Genomic DNA, 23501 nt, shown 5'->3' with positions numbered 1-23501 from the left:
GGCTCCTGGGCTCCAGAGCACAGGCTCAGTGGAGCATGGGCTCAGCTGTGGAGCATGGGCTCAGTTGCTCCATGGCATGTCGATCTTCCTGGACCAGAGATCGCACCAATCTCTCCTGCATTGACAGGCAGATTCTTTACCACTGAGCCACCAGGGAAGCCTTGTATCATTTTTTAAGATTCCACATATAAGTGATATCCCTGGAGGAGGACATGGCAACCCACTCCAGTATTCTTGTCTGGAAAATCCCAGGGACAGAGGAGCCTGGTGGGCTACAATCCATGGGGTCACAAAGAGTCAGACACAACTGAGCGACTAAACAGCATTATAAGTGATATCATATCTTTGTCTTTGTCTGACTCGCTTCATGTAGAATGATAATCTCCAGGTCCATCTATGTTGCTGCAAATGTCATTCTGTTTCGTGGCTCAGTAATATTCCAGTATATATATACATATACACATTGTATACATGTACATGTGTGTGTGTATATATATATATATACATATATGTGCTTAGTCACTCAATCGTGTCTGACTCTTTGTGAGCCCTTGGACTGTAGCCCAGCAGGCTCCTCTGTCCATGGGGATTCTCCAGGCAAGAATACTGGAGTGGGTTGCCATGCCCTCCTCATACACATACATATACACACATATATACACACATGTACATATATATACACACCAGAGTTATGGACATTTTAACAACCAATTTGCATATGGGCAGGCACCATCAGAGAACTGAATCATAAGGCACCCTCCTTGTTCCCTACTGCCTCTCTGACCACCCCATCTCTGCTTCCTATGTTTCTCCTCCATAAATGCTGAATTCCTCAGATCCCAGATGATTCCTACATCCTGCTCATTTTTCCTGCATCCACCTCTAAAGGGCCTCTTCCTCATCTCCATCCATAGTCAGAGCTCAAGCCTCTCCTCCCCAGCGTGGATGCGAGCCCAGCTCCCTCCCAGGGCTCCCACACCTCCACTCCCTTCCCCACCCATGACTCAGAGACAGACATCTCACTGTTCACCTCCCTGGTTCATACACCCTCCATGGCTCCCCCATTGCCCTTGGGAAACATTTCACGCTCTTCAGCTTGGCATTCAAGGTCTTTAACAAAATTATGCCTGCGGGTGGCACCAATGTGTACTCCCGTCTCTAGCCACGACAACCTCTTCCATGAACAGCTGAAGCTTTTTAATTCCCTCACACCCTGGTGCCTTTGGCCATGCCTTAACCATTGCCTGAAACACCCCTTCCTTTCTCGTGCTTTTTATGTATACTGTGCATAGCCTGGGGTAGTCTGAACCTTTCTGGTTCTACTGACAGACTCTACGAGGCTGAATCTTCCTGCCTCCGTGCCCTCAAAAGTCGTAGCGAGAGAAGTTGGCAATTTTCTGACGTGAGGGTGAACATTAAGATTCTCACTCTTGGTTCCGGCCATATCAGCCTGAAGGCGCCTGATCTCGTCTGATCGCCGAGGCTAAGCAGGGTCGGGCCTGCTTAAAAAAAAAAAAAAAAAAAAGATTCTCACTCTTAGCCTCTGCTCCAGCTACATTAGCTGATGAGAGACTTTCACAGCTCCAAAGCTCCTCAAAACCTACAGACCGTTGCCCAGGCAGTTCCTTCTGCCTGGAATGACCTTACCCCTCTTGTTTTTTCAGCAAATTCTCCATCCTTCAAGGTTCATTTTACACAGCCCCTCCGGGCTCTCTTTGAACCGGAGCTTAGCTGATGTGGGCAGGCTTAACAGATTTTACCAAGAAACTGAGGCTCAGTTTTTAGGTGGTTATGGAGCTGAGGGGAGAAGTGTGCATGAAGAAAAGAAGGATGGCTTGAAATAGTTCTGGCTTGGTAATTTTTGCAAATATCTGTAAAATAAGGAGCTGATTTAAATAATCGGGAGGGGCCTTGGGTTCTGGACCACGCCCACCTCTGCCGCAAAATTCCCCTCACTGAGTTTCGGTCAAGTTCATCAATCACTAATCAGCCCCTCCTCTTCTAAATCCCGCCCAATTCAGCTCCACTTTGTTTAATCACACGGTAAACTAGGTCTTCTCCATTTTTCTGAGCCTTTCCCATTGTAAATCCTACTCCACTCTGCCTCGATTCAGCCTATCACGTTAGAAGGGCTGACCACCGAATCTGAATCGGCCAGAAACATAAAAGCTCCTCCTTGTCTCACGTTAGCCAATCGCATCCCAGATCCCGCCCCCCTCGACTCCCACTCCAGCCTATCACAATCCAAACCCCGCCTCCTAGCACAATCTCAGCCTATCAGCTTTCAAGGCTCTCGTCCCATTCATCTCTTCGCTCGGCTTTCGGCCGCTGAACTACAGTTCCCAGTAGGTGTGACCGCGCCGCGCCGCACTACTTCCGGCTGCTAAAGATGGCGGCTTCCTAGCGGGTCGGCGGATGAGTAGGAAGGAGGCTCAGGCAACGGTGAGCAGAAGCTGGGTGGTGAAAGCGTGCGGGATCCGTCCTTAAAGGCCCAACTTCCTTAGCCCCAGAAATTCAGCCCCTCACTTGCTCTGAGGCTTCCGCCTTCAGCTCTAGTTTCTCCTGCAGTCTAACCTCCATCTCTCTTGCTGCAGCTATGCTTTCCTTAGAGATTATGGGGGCTGCAAGGCGCTCAGATATCATCCCCGGCACCCCTCACCCATTGCCCAGACAGGCAAACTGTTCCACTGGCGCCCCGTTTTTCCGCAAAGGAATTGTAACACCCAGATCTCCTCTGCAGTGTGCAGACACCGCCTAAGCAGTCACTACGGAGGGGAGAACCCTGGAAGTTTGTATCCTTATTTCACCAAGACATTTTCAGTTTCAGGTGACAGAACCCCCAACTCAGTCTGGCTTAAGCAAGAAAGGGAATTTAGGCATAGCTGGATCCGGGCGCTGAGAAGTCTTTCATTTTCTGGGTGAGCATCACTTCAGGCAAGCTCTCTTTCCCCTCTTGGAAGCAAGAGAGGCTCCTAGCAGCTTTGGACTTGTAACCTCCCAGTCCTGCAATTCGGAACTGCCCCTCTCTGGCGTGTTCTGGGTCATGTCCTCATCTCTGAGCCATTCATGGTGGCCAGATGAGCACCCTAGCCAAAACGGGGAGAGAAGGGGTTAGCTCTACGAAAAAAAGGGGGAGGCTCTTATCTCAAATCAGAGTGGATGCTGGGTTGATAAGTGTAAAAGGCACCCATCCTACAGATGAGAAAACTGAGTCCCTGAGCGGAATGACTTATTGTCAGTAAGCGGCTTATGACCTGTTCTGCCCAGTAACCAAATGCTTTTAAAAGCCCTAGGGAAAGGATCCTGGCTTCCCTCATCCCTGCTGCATCCAGCCACTCCGGAGCCATGGAGGTGGCGGAGCCCAGCTGTCCCACGGAAGAGGAGGAAGAAGAGGAGGAGGAAGAGGAGCAGTCAGCTGAGCCCAGGCCCCGCACTCGCTCCAACCCTGAGGGGGCTGAGGACCGGGCGCTGGGGGCTCAGACCAGTGTGGGCAGCCGCAGTGAGGGTGAGGGCGAGGCGGCCAGTGCTGATGATGGGACCGCCAACCCTCCAGGAGCCGGTCCCAAGCCGTGGCAGGTGCCTCCACCAGCCCCAGAGGTCCAGGTGCGGACCCCAAGGGTCAACTGTCCAGAGAAAGTGGTAAGTGAGAGGCTTGGCCTGTGGCTTTGAGATGTTAGGGAACCTTGGGTTAAATGTCAGTCTTTAGGATTCACTCTGGAAAACAGTCCCTTTTTATTAGTGTCCTAGGGCAGCTGGGCTTCCCAAGTGGTTCAGTGGTAAAGAATCCACCTACCAGTGCAGGAGACGCTGGTTCAATCCATGGGTCAGGAAGATCCCTGGGAGAAGGGCATGGTAACTCACTCCAGTGTTCTTACATGGAGAATACGATGGACAGAGGAGCCTGGAGGGCTACAGTCCGTGGGGTCGTAAAGAGCTGGACACAACTGAAGTGGATTCAGTAGCCCTGTGGCATGTGGGATCTGAGTTCCTTGACCAGGGGTCAAACCTTTGTCCGCTGCATTGGAAGGCGGATTCTTAACCACTGGACCCCCAGGGAAGTCCCTCAGCTGCCTCCTTCTAGAGTGGATGGATTGGCTGGGAACTGGGAGTCATCATATAGCCTTCTCCCATAGAGAGGGAGAGGGCCAGCAGAGTGGCATGGGGGCCTGCAATGACATCCAGTTGCCAGGTACTGCTGGTCACAGCTCTCACTAGCCTCCAAATTTGTTGCAGATCATCTGCCTGGACCTGTCAGAGGAAATGGCGCTGCCAAAGCTTGAGTCATTCAATGGGTAAGAGGGGTTATTTGGGGGCTGGAGTTTGCCACCATGGCTGGGAGGAGCCCAGCCCCCAAAATGCAGGGTTGTCTCTCTGAGACTAACTCCTGGGTCCTGGAGGGATTGGAGAGTAACCGTGATAACTGGTAATGTTACCGCTGCAGCCCACTGGGGTTCTGTTCTCAGCACTTGACAGCTGTCACACTCCACCCATGTCACAGCCATGACTTGGAAACTCCGAGAAGCAAGGTTAATTGCCCAAGGCCTCCTGGCAAATGGGCAGAGCCAGATTCAGAGTGAGACCTGGCTGACTCCAAAGTCCTGGCCTGTGAGCAGCCAAGTCTCATTGGGATCAGGCAGCAGGGCCTGAGCACAAGCCTACCTCCCCTTCCCTGGCATTCCTGATGACCCATGATTGAGCCAAGGTGGGGTGCCTCCTCTGGATCAGATGTGAGGCCCCGGCTGGCCAGAGGGACCCATTCAGTGAGGGCAAGAGCTGGAGAGAGTCAGCTGGGCTGGGTTTGTGGCTGGGCTCTACCACCTGCCCGGCTGCATGACCTGGGCCTTAACCACCGCCTCGCTCTCACCCCAGCTCCAAAACCAACGCCCTCAACGTCTCCCAGAAAATGATCGAGATGTTCGTGCGGACAAAACACAAAATTGACAAGAGCCATGAATTTGCACTGGTGGTGGTGAACGACGACACTGCTTGGGTGAGGCTGGGGGGCAAGACTGGTTCCGCTGGGGTCCCCCAGGGGTGAGAGAGCACCGCACTGAGTTTCAGTCTTCCCTGCAGCTGTCTGGCCTGACCTCGGACCCCCGTGAACTCTGCAGCTGCCTCTATGACCTGGAAACAGCTTCCTGTTCCACTTTCAGTATCCTTTCCATGCAGGGAGGAGAATGGCCCCAGTCCCGAGGGAAAGGGGGGCTTTGAGTCACTAAGGGCTTTCAGGTCATCTGATTCCAGCCCCCTAGTTTATGATCTGTGCTGAGGGAAAACAAGCTCAGAGAGGGCAAGCGACTGGAACAGAGTCACATAGCGTGTCTCCTGGCAACAGGCTCAGAGGCACGTGTACTCTCCCAGGCTCTGGAGGAGGGAAACCACCCACTTCTGTCTACCCACACTGCACTGCTCTCCTTAGCATTCCCACCAGATCTGGAAGGTCTCTTCAGCCTCATGTAAGTCCCCCAAGGGGAAATTATTACTCACCTTTGAAGAGAAGAACCCCTTCTGGGTAAAAGCTCCAAACAACCCAGAAATAGTCCTTTCGGGAGGCCGAAAGGCTTCCTTTCTCATCCTTTCCCCCTGGAACAGTTGCTCACTTACCTGTCTGAAAGCATTTTTGCAAAAGAGGTTCTTTTTCAATCCTGCCCTCTGTGTTACTTTCTTTTTTTTCCCTTCAAATTTGTTTATTTATGTATTTCTTTTTGACTGTGCTGGGTCTCGGCTTTCTCTAGTTGCAGTGAGCGGGCTTCTCACTGCAGCGGCGTCTCTTGTTCCAGAGCTCGGGCTCTAGGTGACAGGCTTTAGTAGATGCAGCACGTGGGCACAGTAGTTACAACTTTTGGGCTCTGGAACACGGGCTCTGTAGTTGTGGCACGTGGGTATAGTTGCTCTGTGGCATGTGGGATCTTCCCAGACCAGGGATCCAGCCAGTGTCCCTTGTAATGCAAGGCAGATTCTTAACATCTGGACCACCAAGGAACTTCCTCTGGCTTATGTTCTGACAGCCCAGTGGTCTGCCACTACTTTGTTTTAACTGCAGGGCAGCAAACTTTTTCTTTAAAGGGCCAGATAGGAAACATTTTTGGCTTTGTGGGCCATATGGTCACTGTCGTGGTGACCAGACTCTGCAGTTGTAATCCGAGCAAGCTCTGGCTCTGGGGGTCAGCAAAATCTCTGATGGAGCAGGCAAGGTCAGGCAGAAAGGTGAGGCTGGGGGGGTGCCAGGGCAGAGGGAACAGCATGGGGAAAGGCTCAGAGGCAACAGTGAGCTTGGGAGGGGTCAGGTGCGACCTCACACAGCTGGTGAGGAGCTGGGCTCTCCTGGGGGGACGAGAAGGGTGGGCCACCAGGGTGCACTCTGACCCTCCCCCCTTCCTGCTGCACAGCCAGCAGAAGACTGAGCTGCCAGTCACGGAGAACGTGCAGACGATCCCGCCGCCCTATGTGGTCCGAACCATCCTGGTCTATAGCCGTCCACCCTGCCAGCCCCAGTTCTCCCTGACAGAGCCCATGAAGGTGAGTGAGACCCGGGAGAAGGAAGGATGCCTGCAGCCAGCACGAAGGTGGTTAGATACTAGGAGGGACTTCCTGACCACAGGTGCTGGGGTACCTAGAATCAGGTTCCCGGAATCTAGAGATTTGTGGTCATGGGGCCATGGGGTGACCCTAGTCCCGAAGGCTACCTTTCTTCCCCTGCAGAAAATGTTCCAGTGCCCGTATTTCTTCTTTGATGTTGTTTACATCCACAACGGCGCTGACGAGAAGGAGGAGGAAATGAGCTGGAAGGTGAGAGGCCATCGCGAGTGTGGGCGGCAGGTGGATGTATGTGGGAGGGCTCCGAACCCACCTGCCCCAGCCCTAAGGGAAAGGAGGCCCTTTTCAGTAAGGGCCTTCAGGGCATCTGATGCCAACCCCCTAGATTATGATCTGTGCTGAGGAAGAGCAGGCTCAGAGAGGGCAAGAAACCAGGCCAGGGTCACACAGCATGTCTCAGGCACAGTGGTGCCTGGCAACAGGCTCAGAGGTGCCTGTACTCTTATGGGGTCAGGAGGAGGGAAGCCACCTGCCCCTGCCCACTCATGGACTACTCTGCCATTAGCCTTCTCCTGACCATCCCTGGCCCCTCTAGATCATGGTCAGTCAGATTCCAAGATTTCCCACTTGTCTGCAGTGAACTAATGGGGCTGTTGAGACAGTGGCCCAGGAGCATGTAGGGTCCTGTCCACCTCATCCCCAACATCCCCTGCTGCTCTCTCTTCCTGCTTTTTCTGTCTCTGTGCCCTCTGCCTGGAGCACACTTCCCTCCCTGCCTTGCCAGGCTCTGCTGGTCCTTTACATTCCAGCCCTGAACTAGTTATGGCTTCCCCAGTCGGGCGCTTATCTCTCTGAGCCTCACTTGACCCAGCTGTGAGCAGAGAGGGTTGAGCCCAGCTCCTACTTATATGTCAGTACCCAAACTGGAAGTCCCTACTCTGAGAAGCCTTCCCTGCTCCTCTGGGTAGATCAGTGTCAGGGGGCTGGGGGTCATGTGCTTCTCCAGACTAGGGGCTCCAGCTCTGAGACCTCTTGGGGTGGGTGGGTGGCAGGAAATGTTTGCTGAATGTGGGAATAGTTTCTGCCTGGCAGACTCCTCTTTACCCTTCAGAACTCATCCCTGCTGCCCCTCCTGGGAGGCCCTCCAAGACAGGGAGGGCTTGTCAGCAGAACATCTGCATGAACAGCCCTTCCTTGGCCCCACAGGACATGTTTGCCTTCATGGGAAGCCTGGATACCAAGGGTACCAGTTATAAGTACGAAGTGGCGCTGGCTGGGCCAGCCCTTGAGCTTCACAACTGTATGGCCAAGCTGCTGGCTCATCCACTGCAGCGGCCTTGCCAAAGCCATGCCTCCTACAGCCTGCTGGAGGAGGATGATGAAGCCACTGAGGTTGAGGCCACTGTCTGAACCATCTCTGTACATCCAACCTTCTTGTACAATGAAACCCTTGGCATTGAACGCTGGTTCTCAGACTGGGCTCCTTGGGACCCCCAGAGGGGGTTCTAGGAAGTATCTGAGGCACCTGGGCAGCCCTGAAGGAACCCTAAGATTCCAGGAAGCATCCCAGGGACTCTAGACACCCAGTCCCCGTTTCCCAGCCCACCTCCCACTCCCAAGTTTTTCAGCTGTAATTTTTGTTGTGCTTTGTGTGTTTTTGTCATCAGAATAAAAATCTGAGACTCCCTAACCCAAGTCCACTGTTCATTGAAATCTTCTGGGTTGCAAGTAACAGAAAACCCACCCGCTGAACTGAAAGGAGAATGGCTAGGTTCTTGTAGATAAGAAGCTGAGATGCAGCTTTAGGCTTGGCTGTATCCAGGTGCTCTGACATTGCTTTGGGGAGAGCTGAAACACCCTGCATGGTTGGTTTTCAGTGTGCCTTGCTTTCCTCCCAACCTGTGGAAAGGGGTAATATGGCTGAGCACTCTGCAAATCCCAGCCCAGGTGACGTGAGGGCTCTCACAGCAGCCCCTATGACAGGCCTTGGCTTGGGTCAGTCATGGACCAGAACTGTGGAATGCTCTCATCGGCCAGGCCTCGCTCAAGCCTTTCTGGGAAGAGATGTTTATAGTTCCATCAGGAAATAGTGTGGGTGCTCCCCAGAGAAAGGGAAACAGAGATAACACGTCCATCACTCAACTTGATCTTCCTGGATAATGAGCAGTTGTGGAAAAAAAAAAAAAAAAAAAATCTTACCAGCTAGATTTTCTCAGTTTCATATAAAACGAAAATAGCTTTATCAAGAAACAGCTTTACCTTCCCAGGAGCATTTACTGGGCACCTGTGTGCCAGGCCCCTCTTTCAACTTAACACCAGCCTGGAAGGGATTATTCTCCCATTCTGCATATAGGGAAACTAACACCCTAAGAGGCCCAGGGCTCCAAAATAATGGACTTCAGACTCCGCAGGGCTGAAAACGGGCGACGCAGAGCCTCCGCAGGCAGTAGCTGTTAATTGAAACCTTACATACTGTCAGGGCTGTGTGCCCCTCGGCAGACAGTTCCGGAAGACTCAGTACCCTGTGGGCACCACCGGGTCCCGGGGATCGTAGCTCCACCCCCTCCAACAGGGTGTGTTCTTGTTTATACCGTTTTGAGAGATAGGGCACACATGGCGACCTCCACCCTCCCGGGCCCTTATCGGAGGCCCCAAACATTATTTGGCCCTGAGCAAACATCACTTGGCCCTGGGCACTACTCGGTGTCGCGGGCTCGGACCAGCACTAAAGCTCCCGACCCTCGATGTGGGCGACAATGCGGCGCCGGTCAGCCTGGCTGGGGTCGCTGCACTGCACCAAGGCGCGGAGAAGAGAGCCGAGGGGCGGAGCGGCGCGTGCGCACAAGGGCGCCGCGGGAAGTTGGAAACCGGCAGGCGGCGTGACCAGGTGGCTGCCCCAAGGGGACAGCCGGGGCATGGGCCCAGCTGTAGGTTTGGCGCGGCGGCTGCGGACGGCGCTGCAGGAGGAGGAGTTGCGGTGAGGGCAGGGCCTGGGTGGGCGGGCCAGGGGTGGGGGTAGGGGGCGAGCGTCAAGGTCCACTCTGACCTTCTGTCCCTAGATCTGTGGAGGAGTTGCTGCGCCGCGGTGCCGACCCCAATCTGGTACTCGAGGATGGCGCGGCGGCCATGCACCTGGCGGCCAGAGCCCAGCACCTACGGAGTCTGTGTTGCCTCGAGGCCCTGCTGCGCCGAGGCGGGGACCCCAACGCTCGGTGAGGCCGGGTGTGGGCTCAGGATGGGTCTTCCGTGAACGAGAGCTGTCTCCCGAGTACGAGGACCAGACCTGGCAGTCCTGAAGAGGGCGTCCAAGGATGCGGACTCAATCCCCGGGGGAGCGAAGCTTAGGGGATCTGGGGAGGGATCTTGAGGGTCCAAGGGCAGAGGCAGGGTACCAGACCCAGGGTAGGGTATGAGATTGCGCCGGGGTCAAAATGGGAATCAGTTTCAGATCCGGCGGTAGAAGCTCTAGAGTCAGCAGAGGTTTGGGTCCCAGCTCGAGGGCGCAGGTTCGAAGGGTGGCATCTCAGGCTGGAGGGCAGAGATGGAGGGCTGAGAGCCAGGGCTCCCGGACCCGGAGATGGAGATACTTCACTGACCCCTTCCTCCGCTCATGCCCTAGATCGGCCGAGGCACTGACACCGCTGCATGTGGCCGCTGCCTGGGGCTGTCGCCGGGGCCTGGAACTGCTGCTGAGCCAGGGAGCGGACCCCGCGCTCCGCGACCAGGTAGGGGGCCCCATCGCAGCCTGTAGCAAGGCAAACCCGGAGGGAAAGAGGAAGGAAAGGAGGAAGAGAGGGAGGGAAGGGGGCGCCCCCTACTGACCGCACCCCTGCAGGACGGATTCCTGCCTCTGGACCTGGCGGAGCAGCAGGGGCACCAGAACTGTGCCCGTCTGCTTCGGGAGCTGGAGGCTCGGACCAGGACCCCAACCCGGACCTGGAAAGGCTCCCGGAAGCCAGAACCCGAGCCAGAGCCTGGAGGTGAGTGGTATCTGGGCGGCTGGGAGTGGTTAGCCTCTGATATAACTTTGCAGATCTCTGCGTCTAATGCCCAGGGTTTCACCACCAGGGGCTCTGGTCAGTCTCTGCCTCTGCCTCGCTCCTTCCTCTTTGTGATCGCACCCTCCTGTTTCTGTCCGATCTGACGTTGATCTTTGTCTCTCACTTCCTCTTCCCCTCCTTTCTGACTTCCCTCTTACCCCCTGCTCCAGGCCCAGGCCCTTGTGAAAAGAGGCTGGATACCAGCCCCTCCGGTCCTCCTCATGTGATGCTGAACTCTACAACACTGGGCACAGGTGACGGCAAGGACGTGAGCCTGGAGGCTGGCCCTGGACCCCCCGGCCTGCTTGCCCACCCTGAGACTGCTGACACAGATGGTGGATTGGAGTCCCCCCTGGGGCGCTGGGACTGCAGCTCGGTGACCTCCTTTGTCACCGCTGTTGAGGCCTCAGGAGCTGAGGACCTAACTGGCCACACCTCCCCCTGGGCTGGTGTCCGACTCTCCCAGAGGGTGCCAAGGTCTTTGGGTACCCTACAGCTGGCGCATCAACCCCTCATGGAGGACAGGGAGGCAGAACTAAATGCCCATCTGCAGGCTCTGACTCTGACCTTGCCAGATGATTCCCCCTCCCCCAAGTTCTTCCCAGACAGGAGCCCAACCCATAGTCCCCCTAGGGAACTGCTGCCTGGACCTTCTGACACCCACATCACAAGAGAGGACCAGCTATCCCCCGACGGTGATTTGGCTGCCCTCTGGCTGACAGAGGATGAGGCGAGCGCCACAGTGGGCAGGGACCCCAGCCCCTCTGATCAGTGTCCACCGGACCCTACCATGTCTGACCTGGAGCTGCTGCAAGGGCTCCGGGCGCTTGGCAAGAGCCCGGGTCCCATCACATCCTTCACCCGGCCACGCTACCTCCGACGGCTGAAAGAAGCCCAGGCTGCTCCTAGTGAGTATCCAGAGTTCAAGGAGTCTCCGGGAATCTTCCAAGATCCCTTGGCTCTGAGTGCAACCTACTTCTCCCTTCATCTCTGGGAACCACTCTTTCCTTTGTCTTTCTTGACCCAGTTTCCCTTCCCAGGCCCAGACTTTTCAGGGCACAGCCCAGAGCTGGCCGAAGCCCTGCGGACAGGCCGTATCCCAGATGCCCAAGCCGATGAAGATGCACTTGCCCAGCAGTTCGAGCGGCCAGACCCCACCAGACGGTGGCGGGAGGGGGTCGTGAAGTCCAGCTTCACATATCTGCTGCTGGACCCCAGGTACTTGGAGCAGAAATGACTCAGAAGTGGGAGCTGGAACATTCTGAGATTGGTTCTTACCTGCTCTGTGTCTTTTCTTTTTTTTTAATTTATTTTTGGCTACACTGGGTCTTCTTTGCTGCAGGCGGGCTCTCTCTAGTTGTGGCAAGCCAGGGCTACTCTCCATTGCGGCGCGCAGGCTTCTCGTGGCAGTGGGTGCTCTTCTTGTAGAGCACAGGCTCTAGGCACTAGGGCTTCAGTAGTTGGAGCATGCGGGCTCAACAGTTGGGGCCGTGTGGGCTCTAGGGCATGCGACTTCAGTAGTTGGGGCACACAAGCTCAGTAATTGTGGCCCACAGGCCCTAGAGCTTGTAGGCTTCAGTAGCTGTGGTCCCCAGGATTAGTTGCTCCGCAGCATGTGGAATCTTCCCAGACCAGGAATCAAACCTGTGTCCATGTCCCCTGCACCGGCAGGTAGATGCTTATCCGCTGTATTACCAGGGAAGTCCTGCTGTGTGTCTTTAGGAAGGGAACTGGCCCTCTCTGGTCATCAGCTTCTTATCAGTAAAAGGCAATTGGATCCATGTCAAGCTGCTGAGTGTCCTTGGGGATCAGCTACCCACCCTGCCTTTTATAAAAGGGGTCACTGGACATGGGTTCAGTTTGCTCTGTGTCATTAAGGACTATCTCTGGGGCAACTCTCGTCACTTTTCCCTCTCTGAGCCATCTACTTCATCTAGGAAGACTCAGGACCTGCCAGCCCGAGCCTTCTCAATGACTCTGGCTGAATGCCTTCGGATTTTTGTCCAGGCCATCTTCTACGTGGGCAAGGGAACACGGGCCCGGCCAGATGTTCACCTCTGGGAGGCCCTTAGCCACCGAAGACGGCCAGGAAAACAGGTATGAGGATGAGTAGCAGGTTTGTGGCAGGGGTGGGCCAGCTAAGGGCAGGTAGAGGGAATTGTGGGGCAAACCTCTGACCCTGCCCTGGCTGCCTCCAGGCCTGTCCCAAGGTACGCCGGATCTTGGACATCTGGGCCACTGGTCGTGGCATTGTTTCCCTGCATTGCTTCCAGCATGTGGTCCCTGCAGAGGCTTACACTCGAGAAGCGTGTCTTGTGGATGCTCTAGGTAGGTGCCTGGCTTGTGGGGTAGGGGTGGGGTCACAGGAAGGGCACTTGATCTACTGATTCCCTGACCCCTTCCCCATCACAGCTGTCCATTCAGCTAATGAGCAATTATTGAGCACCAACTATGTACCAGCATGTGCACATATTTTACTCCATTGGTTTATCCCTGCTTGAGGGCAGTACCCAGTGGGTTCCCTGGCACAAACTTCTGCCAGCAGTTCCAGGAGGCTGCCGTCATGACCTTATTCCTAATCTCCCCAGGAATCCAGATGCTGACTAACCAGAAGCAAGGACACTGCTATGGAGTGGTGGCTGACTGGTCCCCGACCCGGCGCCGCCGCCTGGGGGTACATCTGCTGCATCGTGCCCTCCTTGTCTTTCTGGCTGAGGGTGAGCGAGAGCTACGGCCCCAGGACATCTAGGCTTGTGCCTGAGCACTAGGGAATTGGCCATGTAACCTAAGTAGAGATCAAGGTGTTTGAATGTTTCAGCTGCCCCTGCATTGAGAGCAGCCCCCCATCCCCACCCCCCATCTCCAGCTCCAGAAGGCTGGTAAGGGAGCAGCAAGACAGATCTCCTCCTTGGGGTAAGGGAGGACTTTATTACAGATGGAACTGCTGGATAGATAGTGAGCTCCCTGTCATGGGAGGAGAATAAGGGGATGTGGGAAAAGAACAAGTAGACCAGAAGGTTCTTTGGAACATGGTGCTTTGAAACATGTCAGTGCTTTGGCAGTTTAGTCCTATCTGGGCAAACAAGTGACCATTTTTATCTCCCTGATATAGAGGACCCACGGTGTAGGTTGTGCTAGGGGTTCCTGAGCTATATGCAGGAAATCTGCCCAGCTCAAGAGTCAAGTGTTGCTGCTTCCCAGTTGTGGGACCTCGGACCAGTAATTTCTCTGTCTGAGCCTCAATTTCCTAAGTTGTACACAATGAGGAAAGTGCAAAATTCTACCTCAGGGGGTCATTGAGGGAATCAGATTAAACCGTCATGGGGTAAAGTGTTTGGCTCTGAGTCCTACTGACCCAGAGATGACCTTGCAGCCCAGGTGGAAAGTTTCTGGTGGAACGGGGTTGCGGGGGCATGCAGGATGTTCCTGAGGGGTGTGTTATGTGTTGAGGGGTGGGTAGAGCTGGAGATTCATTGGAAGGACTGATGCTGAAGCTGAAACTCCAATACTTTGGCCACCTGATGCGAAGAACTGACTCATTGGAAAAGACCCTGATAATGGGAAAGATTGAAGGCAGGAGAAGGGAACGAGAGAGGATGAGATGGTTGGATGGCATCACCGACTCTATGGACGTGAGTTTGAGCAAGATCCGGGAGTTGGTGATGGACAGGGAAGCCTGGCATGCTGCAGTCCATGGGGTCACAAAGAGTCGGACACGACTGAGTGACTGAACTGAACTGAACTGAGAGCTGGAGAAGTCGTCACAGTGTTGGTGTGAGACACCAGCCCTCCTTGGGATCGCTGTGTGACTGGAACCTCTGTGTTGCTTCTCTGAATCTGTGTCTTCAGCTATAAAATGAGATTAACCTCGACTTTACACAAAGAGCTTCAGTAAATGCCAAGCTACTATCCTAGGGAGGTATTGGCCGGGTCATTTAAATTTTTCAGAAGTGATCCACTGCCTCATTGGGTTCATCACCTGCCTGTCATTGTGGCTCTGCCAACCAGGCCCTGCAGGGGGGCGGGGTAAGCGTCCATCTGCCTCCTGGCCTCCACTGCTGAGCCCATGGCTACTCTGGCTGTTGTAATAATTAAGACTACCTGCCTCTGGCTTGAGCCTGGGCTCTACTCTTTCAACTGAGCTGATGACATCTCTCTCTCTGAGTGCCCCTTTAAAACAGCATGTCATGTCCCAAGAATACACAGAAAGAATCCAAAGACATCCCTCCCCACCATCCCCCCAAAAAAGTTCCAAAAGAGATGGAATTTGTCTAACACAGTGTATCCCGACCTTGGCCCTACTGATTTTGAGGCCAAGTTGCTCCTTGCACTGGGGGATGTCCTGTGTTCTGTAGGGTGTCAGGCAGCATTTCTGGGATTAACACACAAGATGCCAGGAACATCTCCCCCCAAGTTGTGGTCATCAAAAATGTCTCCAGAATTTACCAACTGACAACAGTGTCCCTGTGAAGACCCCCAGTTTAAGCTAAAGGTGGGCTTGCAAACCAGGGGGGAAAGGATCAAAGGTGCAGCAACTGAGGTGACAAATCTCTCCTCCCACCACCCACACAAATGACATGGTAAGCCTAGATATACATACATTATTAGAATAAAATATAGGGACTTCCCTGGTGGTCCAGTGGCTAAGACTGCACCCTCCCAATGCAGGGGGCCTGGGTTCCATCCCTGGTCAAGGAACTAGATTCCCACATGCCTCAACTAAGACCCAGTGCAGCCAAATAAATAAATAAATAAATATATATATATATATATATATATATATTTTTTTTTTTTTTAAAGAATAAAATATAGATGGCCATGGAGCAGAGAAATCCAGAGAAATCTGGATTCAAAAAATAGATTCAAAATAAAAATCGTCTTTGTGACAAAAGGAACCCAAAACCAAGTTATAAGATGAAATGGGACAGTAAAGAGGTACTAACTTGCTGTATGGTGTGAGGTAAAGAGGATTCAATGAATCCATGGGTATCAGGCACTCAGTATAGGGCTTTGCATACAGCTGACACTCCATTATGGCTACACTATTCAGATGCAATGGCCACTGAGCCTTATCTCAACTTTAGCATCAACCTCAGTTGGTTCTCCTCCTCTCCAGGGACTGTCTTCTGCTCCGGGAATGCTGCCCAAGCAGGCCCTGTGTTTTGAGAAGGGAGGTGAACTCGGAAAGCAAGCCTGGACCACCTACACCCTCAAGTCTTTGTGGGTCAGCCCTGAAGGGGAGGTACTTGAGTCAATTCAGTCTACACTTGGGGAAACTGAGGCTCAGGGTGGCCCTATGCTGTGGTCACCCAACACAAGTCTGGAGGCTCAGATTGTCACTTCTTTTTATTGAGTTACAATAAGAGATGTGCAGGTTCGGTGGCTCCAGCCCCCTCCCAAGCCCTCCCTACTTGGGCAACAATAGCTCCCAGCGCCAAGGAATGGGGGATCAGGGGTCTCGGGCATTGTGGCGGGGGTCCCGAGAGTCCCCGTGGGGCTCGTGGGTCCTAGGATCAAGCACGGCGGACACGGAAGACAGCGGGGTGGCGGCCTGCCTCGGCCCTGGCATTGTGGGGGAGGGGGCTTCTGTACAAGGTCACCCTCCGCGGGGGTCACTGCTGCGGCCCCGAAACACCGATGGGCCCCACAGGACTAGCAGAATCCAAGTGTGTCCACTTGGCTCCCACGAATGCCGCATCGTCCGGCCCAGCCGGCCAGGGGGTGTCTCCCTGACCTGACCCCGCCCACTGGAGCGAATGGCCCGCCCACCTGGTCCGTGCTGCAGGACCCAAGCCGGTTCAGGACTCTTCCTCCCGTTCTTCGGCTCACTAAGAGATACCCGGCCAGCTCAGTGGCTACTTCTTTTCCTCTGGGGGCGCAGGCAGGGGCTCGGGCAGGGCCTTGGGCGAGGGCTCGGGCTCCCAGAGCAGGAATTCGTGGAGCAGCGTGTTGACGGTCTCCGGACACTCCAGCATCACCATGTGACTGCCTTCATCGATGAGCTTCAGGAAGGCCAGGAGCAGGATCTGCAGAGGAGGCGGGCTCAGAGTGGCTAGAGCCAGGACCCGGGAGCTCAGGGCCGCTCAACCCCTATCTATGTATGGCCTGCAGCATCAGGAAGTCCTTCTTGCAATCTACCCTATATTCCTTCTTTTCCATATAAGGGGGAGCTAGAGGATGGCCTGTCACCCTCCATGCGTTTTAAGTCGCTTCAGTCCTATCTGACTCTCTGCTACTCTATGGGCTATAGCCCACCAGGCTCCTCTGTTCATGGGATTCTCCAAGCAAGAATACTGGAACAGGTTGCCATACCGTCCTCCAGGGGATCTTCCTGACCCAGGGATCGAACTGGTGTCTCTTAAGTCTCCTGGCAGGCAAGTTCTTTACCACAAGCGCCGCCTATGAAGCTTGGCCTGTCACCCTGCTGGGGCCTAATTCAGTATTCATTCATTTTGCCTTTCTTAAGTGCCTACAATATGTCCAGAGCAGGATTTTTCAACTTGGGCACTCATGGCATTTGGGGCGGGATCATTCTCTGAGATGGGGACTATAGGATGTTGAACAGCATCCCTAGCTTCAATCCACTAGATGCCAGCTGTAGCATCCCACTCCCCCACCACAGTGTGACAAAAATCTCTCCAGGGAATTCCCTGGTGGTCCAGTGGGTAGGACTCTGCATTCTCACTACTGAGGGCTCAGGTTCAATCCCTGGTTGGGGAACTAATATCCCACAAGTTGCATGGCATGGTCAAAAATAAAATAATAATAAAATTAAAATAAAACCAGACATTGCCAAATATCTCTAGGGAGCAAAGTCATCTCAGTGGGAACTCACTGAGAGTGACAGACGGACAGTCTCTCATGCTAAGGTCAGGTTTCTCAATCTCCACAGGATAGACACTTGGCATTGGGTCATTTTCTGCAGTGGGGCTGTCTTGCTCCCTATAGGTAACTGAAGAGCATCCCTGGCCCCCACCCACCAGGTTCCAGAAGCACCTCCCTTGCCCACGGTCATGACATGTCTGCAGACATTTTCAAGTGTCCCCTGTGGGGCAGAATCTTCCCTGGTTAAGAACCGATGGTACAGAGCTATTCTAAGCACTAAGGATCCTAAGACCCTTTCTGGGGAATCTGATCTAAAGACTCCCACTCACTCTCTTGCAGGATTATGTTGCCCATCACAAATCCCAGCTGTGAAGAGTGCCTTTTTTTTCTTTTGGGCCACACCACATGGCATGTGGGATTCTAGTTCCCCAACGAAGGATCGAACCCATGCCCCCTGCAGTGGAAGTGTGAAGTGCTAACCACTGGACCGCCAGGGAGGTCTGGTGAAGGCTGCCTTTTAGCAGGCAGAGGGGACAGCACATAATCCAAACTCCTGTCCCAGGCAGCCCCACTTTCTGGACTCCACCTTTGACCCTCAATCTAAGCTCTGATGGCCCTGGGGCTGGAGCACAGAGCAGAGTCCCCCTGCGCTGTGCAGGGGGGATTTGAGGGGTGTGGTGACTGGGGTGCCATACCTCAGCCATGCGCTGGTCTTCCTCCACTGGCACAAACTTGTCGTGCATGCCATGGACAAGCAAAACCGGCACGGTGAGCTCAGCGTGGTAGACCTCGTCGCCCTCGGGCCAGTACTGGCCGCTCATCATGGCCCGAAGCACAAAGGAAGACACGTTGAACGCGTTGCCCTCCTTCAGCAGCTGCTTTTCTTTGGCCCCTTGGCGGGCAAAGCCAGCCCTGGGGGTGGGGGGTGGGTGGGGAGCACCGCTGGAGCCCTCAGGCCATCTCAGCCACCAGCGGTGCTCCGCATGCCAGCCCCAGCCATGTAGCCTCCCCTCCCATCCAGCTTGGGGAGATGTTGGGGCAGGGCCGGGTCACTCACTTGAGGAAGCTCCAGGCCAGGCAGGGCGACAAACAGTGCAGGACGCACGTGGGCATGTTGAAGACAGAGCAGAGGCTGGGCTCCAGGGCCGTGGGCCCGCCGCCGTTGATCATGATCACCTTGTGCACCAGGTCTGGGTACTCGTGCGCCAGGAACGTGCAGAAGGAGACGCTGCCCCACAGGCAGATGGGGGGGAGGGTCGAAAGGCAGCGGTCAGCAGGATACAAGCAGCGAGAGGGTGAATGCCCTCCCCTCACCCAGAGGCAGGTCCTTGATGGCCAAGATTCTTCCCGTGGGGTGCATGAGCACCAAATGGGGGTGAGGGAAGGGAGGGGCAACCCAAATGCCCTGAAATTGTGCGACTGTGTGTGTGTGTGTGTGTTGAAGGTGGATTTTTTTTTCTTTTGGAGAAAGGATCCAAATACAGAACTTTTATCAGATCCTCAAAGTCATCATAACCCCCAAAGAGGTGAGAATTACTTATTGTCAAGTGTTGGGAAAGCTATTTGATTAAACAAAACCTTTGGCTTCTCAGAGAATGTCACTGTTTCCAGTGTATCCCTTCCCTTTAAATCTGCCTGCAATGCAGGAGACCCCGGTTTAATTCCTGGGTTGGAAAGATCTGCTGGAGAAGGATAGGCTACCCACTCCAGTACTCTTGGGCTTCCCTTGTGGCTCAGCTGGTAAAGAATCCTCCTGCAATGCGGGAGACCTGGGTTCGATCCCTGAGTTGGGAAGATCCCCTGGAGAAGGGAAAGGCTACCCACTCCAGTATTCTGGCCTGGAGAATTCCATGGACTATATAGTCCATGGGGTCACTAAGTGTCGGACACAGTTGAACAACTTTCATTTTCACTTCACCTTCCCTTTAAGGATCTTCTCTTATTGGCCTCTGGGTTTGTCTCATCTGCCTGCTTTATGCAAGGTGGAAGGGTGCAGGTACCTCTCATTACCCTGAAAGCAGGGTTTAGGCAAATGACGGCCTGAGGGCTAGCTGCTTGTTTCTGTTGTTAAACTTCACTTTAAAATTCTGTAAATGTGTACAATAGCTTATAAATAAAGATTTACTGGAACAAAGCCACACCCAAACAATTGTAAATTTGTTTACAATTATGTCTGCTTTCCTCCTTCTAGAGTGGTAGGCTTGTGAAGTTTCAACAAAGACCAACCATAAGGCCTGCAAACCTAAAGTATTTACTCTTTGGCCCTTTGAGAAAAAGTTCGCCGACTCCTGCTAAAAAGAGGAACAGGATACAAGCAGAAGTCAAAATGGACTTGACTGTGCCAGTGACTCACTGTGTGTCCTCGGGCAAACTCCTTAACCCCTCTGACATATCATCTCCACATCTGTGACACAGAAACTGTGCTGACCTCATAGGATTGTTATGGGGTCACAGGGGTTTCCACACATGGGTGCGCATTTAATGGAGGAGTCATTATTGTAAGCATCTGCTTTGGGGTATGTTTTCATATGAACAAATAGGAGCTATGCTACTGGCCTTCCTTTCTTTTATGTAACATTTCTTTTTCTTGTCTAATTGCATGCACTACAACCGCGAAAACAATGGCTCTCAACCTGGCTGGCTGATCAGACCCTGCCTTTCATCCTAGGTGAAGGACAGAATGGTACCACTTGGCAGTGATCAGACACCAAGACCCAGAGCCTTCCATGGTGTGGGCTCTCATCTAAATGCCCAGGTGGTATTATCTATCACCCCTTTAAGGGAGAGTACATGCATATTAAGTCACTTCAGTCATGTCCGATTCGATTCTTTGCACCTCTATGGACTGTAGCCCTCCAGGCTACTCTGTCTGGGAGGATTCTCCAGGCAAGAATACTGGAGTGGGTTGCCATGCCCTCATCCAGGGGATCTTCCCAAGCCAGGGATTGAACCTGAGTCTCTCCTGCATTGGCAGCCAGGGTTCTTTACCACTAATGCCACCTGGGAAGCCCTTAAGGGAGAGTGAATTAAAGTAAACTGTACCCTTGTAAACAAAAGTTATGAGATTCCAATTAGTCTTTGCTTAGAGCCCTTTGGGTCTCCAGAGCAATTCTTGAATTTAATAGAAGACAGTGGTTTTCAGCTAGGGGTGATTCTGCCCAGCAGAGGACCTTGGCACTATCTACAGGCATTTTTGATTGCCACAGTCATCACTAGACCATCGTGCTAGTTCAGGGATGGAGACACTGCTTTAAAACAACGTGAAACAACAGTATTTGTGGCAGGAGTCCATGTGTTGTAGATGTTAGTGGGATTTTTCAAAAAGGGAAATCAATATTTTGCGAGTGGGTGTGGTTCCTGCCAGTCCCCACCCCTCACCCTCATCCCCACCGCAGCATTGGCTCACCCATAGGAATGCCCAATGAGCACGTTGCGCTTCTTGGCATAGCGCTTGAAGATTGCACGCATGTCCTCCGCCAGTGCATAGAAGGTGTAGGCGGCGGCCACTTGGGGCGCTGAGCTGGCCCCGTGGCCGGCCAGGTCAGGCGCCACCACCTCGTAGCCCAGACGCACAAAGAAGTCCAGCTGTTCCTTCCAGATGGCCAGGGAACCGCCGACACCGTGGATGAAAAAGAGCACCACGTCAGCCTGGGCGCCCTTACAGCTGGTGATGCGCTTCTCACAGTCAATGTGGATGGTCCGCTTGGGGCGTCGGGCTCGCCGCCGCCGGCCACCACTGCCGCTCCCAGCACTGCCTGGGACCGAGCGGCCATCGCTGCCCGCTGGGTCCGCCAGCTCTACCTCAAGGGCGGCTGGTGGCTCCCCGGAGCCATTCTGCCCGTGCAGGAGGTCAGCTCGTGGTGCCCGGCCCAGGTTCTCCACCAGTAACCGCCCATTGCGGTACACGGTGATTCTGCGCTGGCAGCGGACCAAGCCGGACTGGTCCCCCTGGGCGGCGTCCGACAGTGGCGGAGGTGGGGTCGGGGCCGGAGCGGGTCCCGCATGCTTTACCCGCAGCACACGGCCAGGTTTGACCTCCACAAATGTGTAGCCATCGCTGGACTCCACGCTCTCCAGTGGCCCTACTGCATTGGGTGGCGCGCCCAGCAGGCAGCAAAAGATCCCATCGGTCACGCCGGTCAGCATGGTGTGTCCTGTGAGTGGGGGTGACAGCCAGGTCAGAGGCTGTCTGAATAGGAAGCCCTTCATGCCCACACTACCCACTCTCTATACCTGGGGTGGGTGAGCTGCACTGGGAGGCCCTGTCTAGGCCCCAGTTTAGGGGTGTTCAGAACCAGGCACGGACTGAGATGTTTTGTCTGTTCAGTGCCTGTGTGGTGGTCAGCCAGCCCCGTGGGTCAGCCTAGTCTACCTCAAAGAGAAGGCTGTGGCTATGGCTGACAACAAGAGGCATCCATGGGGAAGGTGGTAGAATTGGGGGTTGGGGGGCTTCCTGGAGAAAGGGACATTGTGGCAAATGTGACCCATCCCTGAGGACCCTCCAGCTCAGGTTTATAACTTATGCCTTCCTAAATCCGTTCATTCATTTGTCCATTCATTCACTCATGCACTCTTTTGTTAACTCACTTTCACTAAACCAGCATAACTTGAAGGCTCCAAAGATACCTTAAAAATATGCAGATCCCAACAATGAGCCCCCATCCCAGACCTCTAAACGTGGTTTCTTAAAGTTAAGTCCCTGGGAGAGGAGTTTCAGGACTGAGCTCCAGAAGGCCTTACCCAGCTCCCTAAGATCATGGGTGCAATGGGTCTGTTTCACAGACCAACAAGCTGAGGCCCAGACACTCTGGAAAGAAGCTGCTATGTCCCCACTGGTCAGTACCCTGGATTCTAGGGAATGTGATACACAGCCTCCAGTGGTGGAGGTGAGGATGGAGCCCTGGCTGGGGGCCTCCAGGCCTCCATTCCCGCTCCCTGGGCCACCCCCCGCCCCGCCGTGGCCATGGCAACTGCAGGCAGTTACATAACTCGAGGGGGATACCCGTGCAGCGCACCCCCATTGTTTAGGCCCTGATGATGGGACCAACCCTTCCCCGTCCCCATCCTGGGCTCCGCGGGGATAATGAACGCCGAAATTCCAGCCTGCGGTAGCCCATACTTGCTGGTGGAGGGGGAACAGGCCGCACCCCCCGCCTCCGGCGGGGTTCCAACCCGGAATTGCGAAGGGGGGCGCAAATGCGCCATGCCAGCCCCCTTCCACAGAGCCAGGCCCTCATCTCCTGGGTGCCCGTCAGCCCTGTGGCGGGATCGAGGCCACTGGGGCACCGCGGCTTTCTAAGAGCCCGAGGGCGGGCTTTGTGGACACCCCCTCCAAAGTGAAAGATCTAGGGGCCTCAATGTCCCTTTCCCACGGTCCTCTCCCTGCTCACCTCATCGAGGGCCCTGGGACCCGGGGCAGGGCAGAGGGGTCCCGGGCAGAGAAGCCAGCGTCCGCCTGCAGGCGCCGTTTACATGGTGGCGAGGGGTCTGCCCGGGCACGTCTAAGCGGGCTGGCACGGGCCCGGGGCGGTCAGCACGGGGACATCCCGCTACCTCCGAGCAAGCCGGCCCTTTAAGTGTCTCCCTGGGCGGGACCGTGAGCCGACTGACTGGCGTCTCGGCCAATCGCAGCTGCGTAGTGACCTGGCCTAGTTAGACTGCCAATCAGACTCGGAAGCTCCGGGATTAGGGCGGGCTCTTGGGGCAACGGCCCCGCCCAGCTCAGGGGTTTACGGAGGTGGAAGGAGAGATTGGGCCTGGTCCAAAGCCGAGAAGGGGTCGGAAACTGAGGACTTCCGGGCCCCTGGGAGGTAGCAACCGGAGCCCTCCTCGCTGCAAAGAGGATTTCCTCGGCTAGCCTCAGCCTCCGTACTGGCCTGTCTCCTCTACACGTCGCCCCAATGCCCCTTTCTCTAAGCTCACCTTTTCTTTCTACAATATCGCAGATCTTTGCCATTTGCAAAGGAAATTGCAAAAGGCGAGGAAACAGGCTCATAAAGGGCACAAGGTCACAAAGTAAGCTGGAGGAGCAGAGATGGGACTTGGGACTATGTGACTCCAAGTCCTGCAAATAGTTGTTCTTTAAACCATTAAACAGGT

At 54.5% G+C, this 23501-nt stretch overlaps 3 protein-coding genes across 6 annotated transcripts; 2 read left to right on the top strand and 1 right to left on the bottom strand.

Moving 5' to 3' along the window:
- The first annotated feature begins 2312 nt into the window (after window positions 1-2312).
- On the top strand, window positions 2313-8227 carry BABAM1 (BRISC and BRCA1 A complex member 1). 3 transcript variants are annotated; one of them, XM_019963896.2, is made up of 10 exons: window positions 2313-2442; window positions 2828-2918; window positions 3288-3639; window positions 4234-4292; window positions 4870-4990; window positions 5074-5152; window positions 5432-5456; window positions 6390-6519; window positions 6703-6789; window positions 7744-8227. In XM_019963896.2, the coding sequence occupies exons 3-10, from the start codon at window positions 3346-3348 to the stop codon at window positions 7945-7947; spliced, it is 999 nt and encodes a 332-aa protein (XP_019819455.1). In that variant the 5' UTR covers window positions 2313-2442; window positions 2828-2918; window positions 3288-3345; the 3' UTR covers window positions 7948-8227. The 3 variants fall into 3 exon arrangements, with proteins under 3 accessions (XP_019819455.1, XP_019819454.1, XP_019819456.1); XM_019963895.2 differs by having other exon boundaries at window positions 2822-2918; XM_019963897.2 differs by lacking the exon at window positions 2828-2918 and having other exon boundaries at window positions 2348-2442.
- A 122-nt stretch (window positions 8228-8349) lies between these two features.
- Window positions 8350-14486, top strand: ANKLE1 (ankyrin repeat and LEM domain containing 1). 2 transcript variants are annotated; one of them, XM_019963894.2, is made up of 9 exons: window positions 8350-9514; window positions 9597-9749; window positions 10157-10262; window positions 10373-10517; window positions 10748-11485; window positions 11618-11795; window positions 12515-12674; window positions 12776-12905; window positions 13166-14486. In XM_019963894.2, exons 1-9 carry the CDS (start codon window positions 9282-9284, stop codon window positions 13324-13326), a joined length of 2004 nt encoding a protein of 667 aa, XP_019819453.1. In that variant the 5' UTR covers window positions 8350-9281; the 3' UTR covers window positions 13327-14486. The 2 variants fall into 2 exon arrangements, with proteins under 2 accessions (XP_019819453.1, XP_070648673.1); XM_070792572.1 differs by having other exon boundaries at window positions 12585-12674; window positions 13166-13301.
- Window positions 14487-15905: 1419 nt separating this feature from the next.
- On the bottom strand, window positions 15906-23002 carry ABHD8 (abhydrolase domain containing 8). The gene is made up of 5 exons (XM_019963893.2): window positions 22793-23002; window positions 20809-21556; window positions 18460-18630; window positions 18098-18314; window positions 15906-16603 (listed from the first exon to the last, which is right to left on the bottom strand). The coding sequence occupies exons 2-5, from the start codon at window positions 21546-21548 to the stop codon at window positions 16433-16435; spliced, it is 1299 nt and encodes a 432-aa protein (XP_019819452.2). The 5' UTR covers window positions 21549-21556; window positions 22793-23002; the 3' UTR covers window positions 15906-16432.
- Window positions 23003-23501: the final 499 nt, after the last annotated feature.

Source organism: Bos indicus, chromosome 7 (assembly GCF_029378745.1).
Source record: "Bos indicus isolate NIAB-ARS_2022 breed Sahiwal x Tharparkar chromosome 7, NIAB-ARS_B.indTharparkar_mat_pri_1.0, whole genome shotgun sequence".
Lineage (NCBI taxonomy): Eukaryota > Metazoa > Chordata > Mammalia > Artiodactyla > Bovidae > Bos > Bos indicus.
This window is presented reverse-complemented; position numbering and strand designations above follow the sequence as displayed.

Excerpts from the sequence above, each read along its gene's own strand:
- BABAM1 (XM_019963896.2), top strand. The coding sequence starts at position 3,346 with ATGGAGGTGGCGGAGCCCAGCTGTCCCACGGAAGAGGAGGAAGAAGAG. Across the intron at positions 5,457-6,389 it reads GAAGGTCTCTTCAGCCTCAT|CCAGCAGAAGACTGAGCTGC; the intron begins GTAAGTCCCCCA and ends CCTGCTGCACAG. Across the intron at positions 6,520-6,702 it reads CCCTGACAGAGCCCATGAAG|AAAATGTTCCAGTGCCCGTA; the intron begins GTGAGTGAGACC and ends CTTCCCCTGCAG.
- ABHD8 (XM_019963893.2), bottom strand. The coding sequence starts at position 21,548 with ATGCTGACCGGCGTGACCGATGGGATCTTTTGCTGCCTGCTGGGCGCG. Across the intron at positions 18,631-20,808 it reads CTCATTGGGCATTCCTATGG|CGTCTCCTTCTGCACGTTCC; the intron begins GTGAGCCAATGC and ends CCTGTGGGGCAG. Across the intron at positions 16,604-18,097 it reads AAGACCAGCGCATGGCTGAG|ATCCTGCTCCTGGCCTTCCT; the intron begins GTATGGCACCCC and ends CCTCCTCTGCAG.
- ANKLE1 (XM_019963894.2), top strand. The coding sequence starts at position 9,282 with ATGTGGGCGACAATGCGGCGCCGGTCAGCCTGGCTGGGGTCGCTGCAC. Across the intron at positions 12,675-12,775 it reads GAAGACGGCCAGGAAAACAG|GCCTGTCCCAAGGTACGCCG; the intron begins GTATGAGGATGA and ends GGCTGCCTCCAG. Across the intron at positions 12,906-13,165 it reads GTGTCTTGTGGATGCTCTAG|GAATCCAGATGCTGACTAAC; the intron begins GTAGGTGCCTGG and ends TAATCTCCCCAG.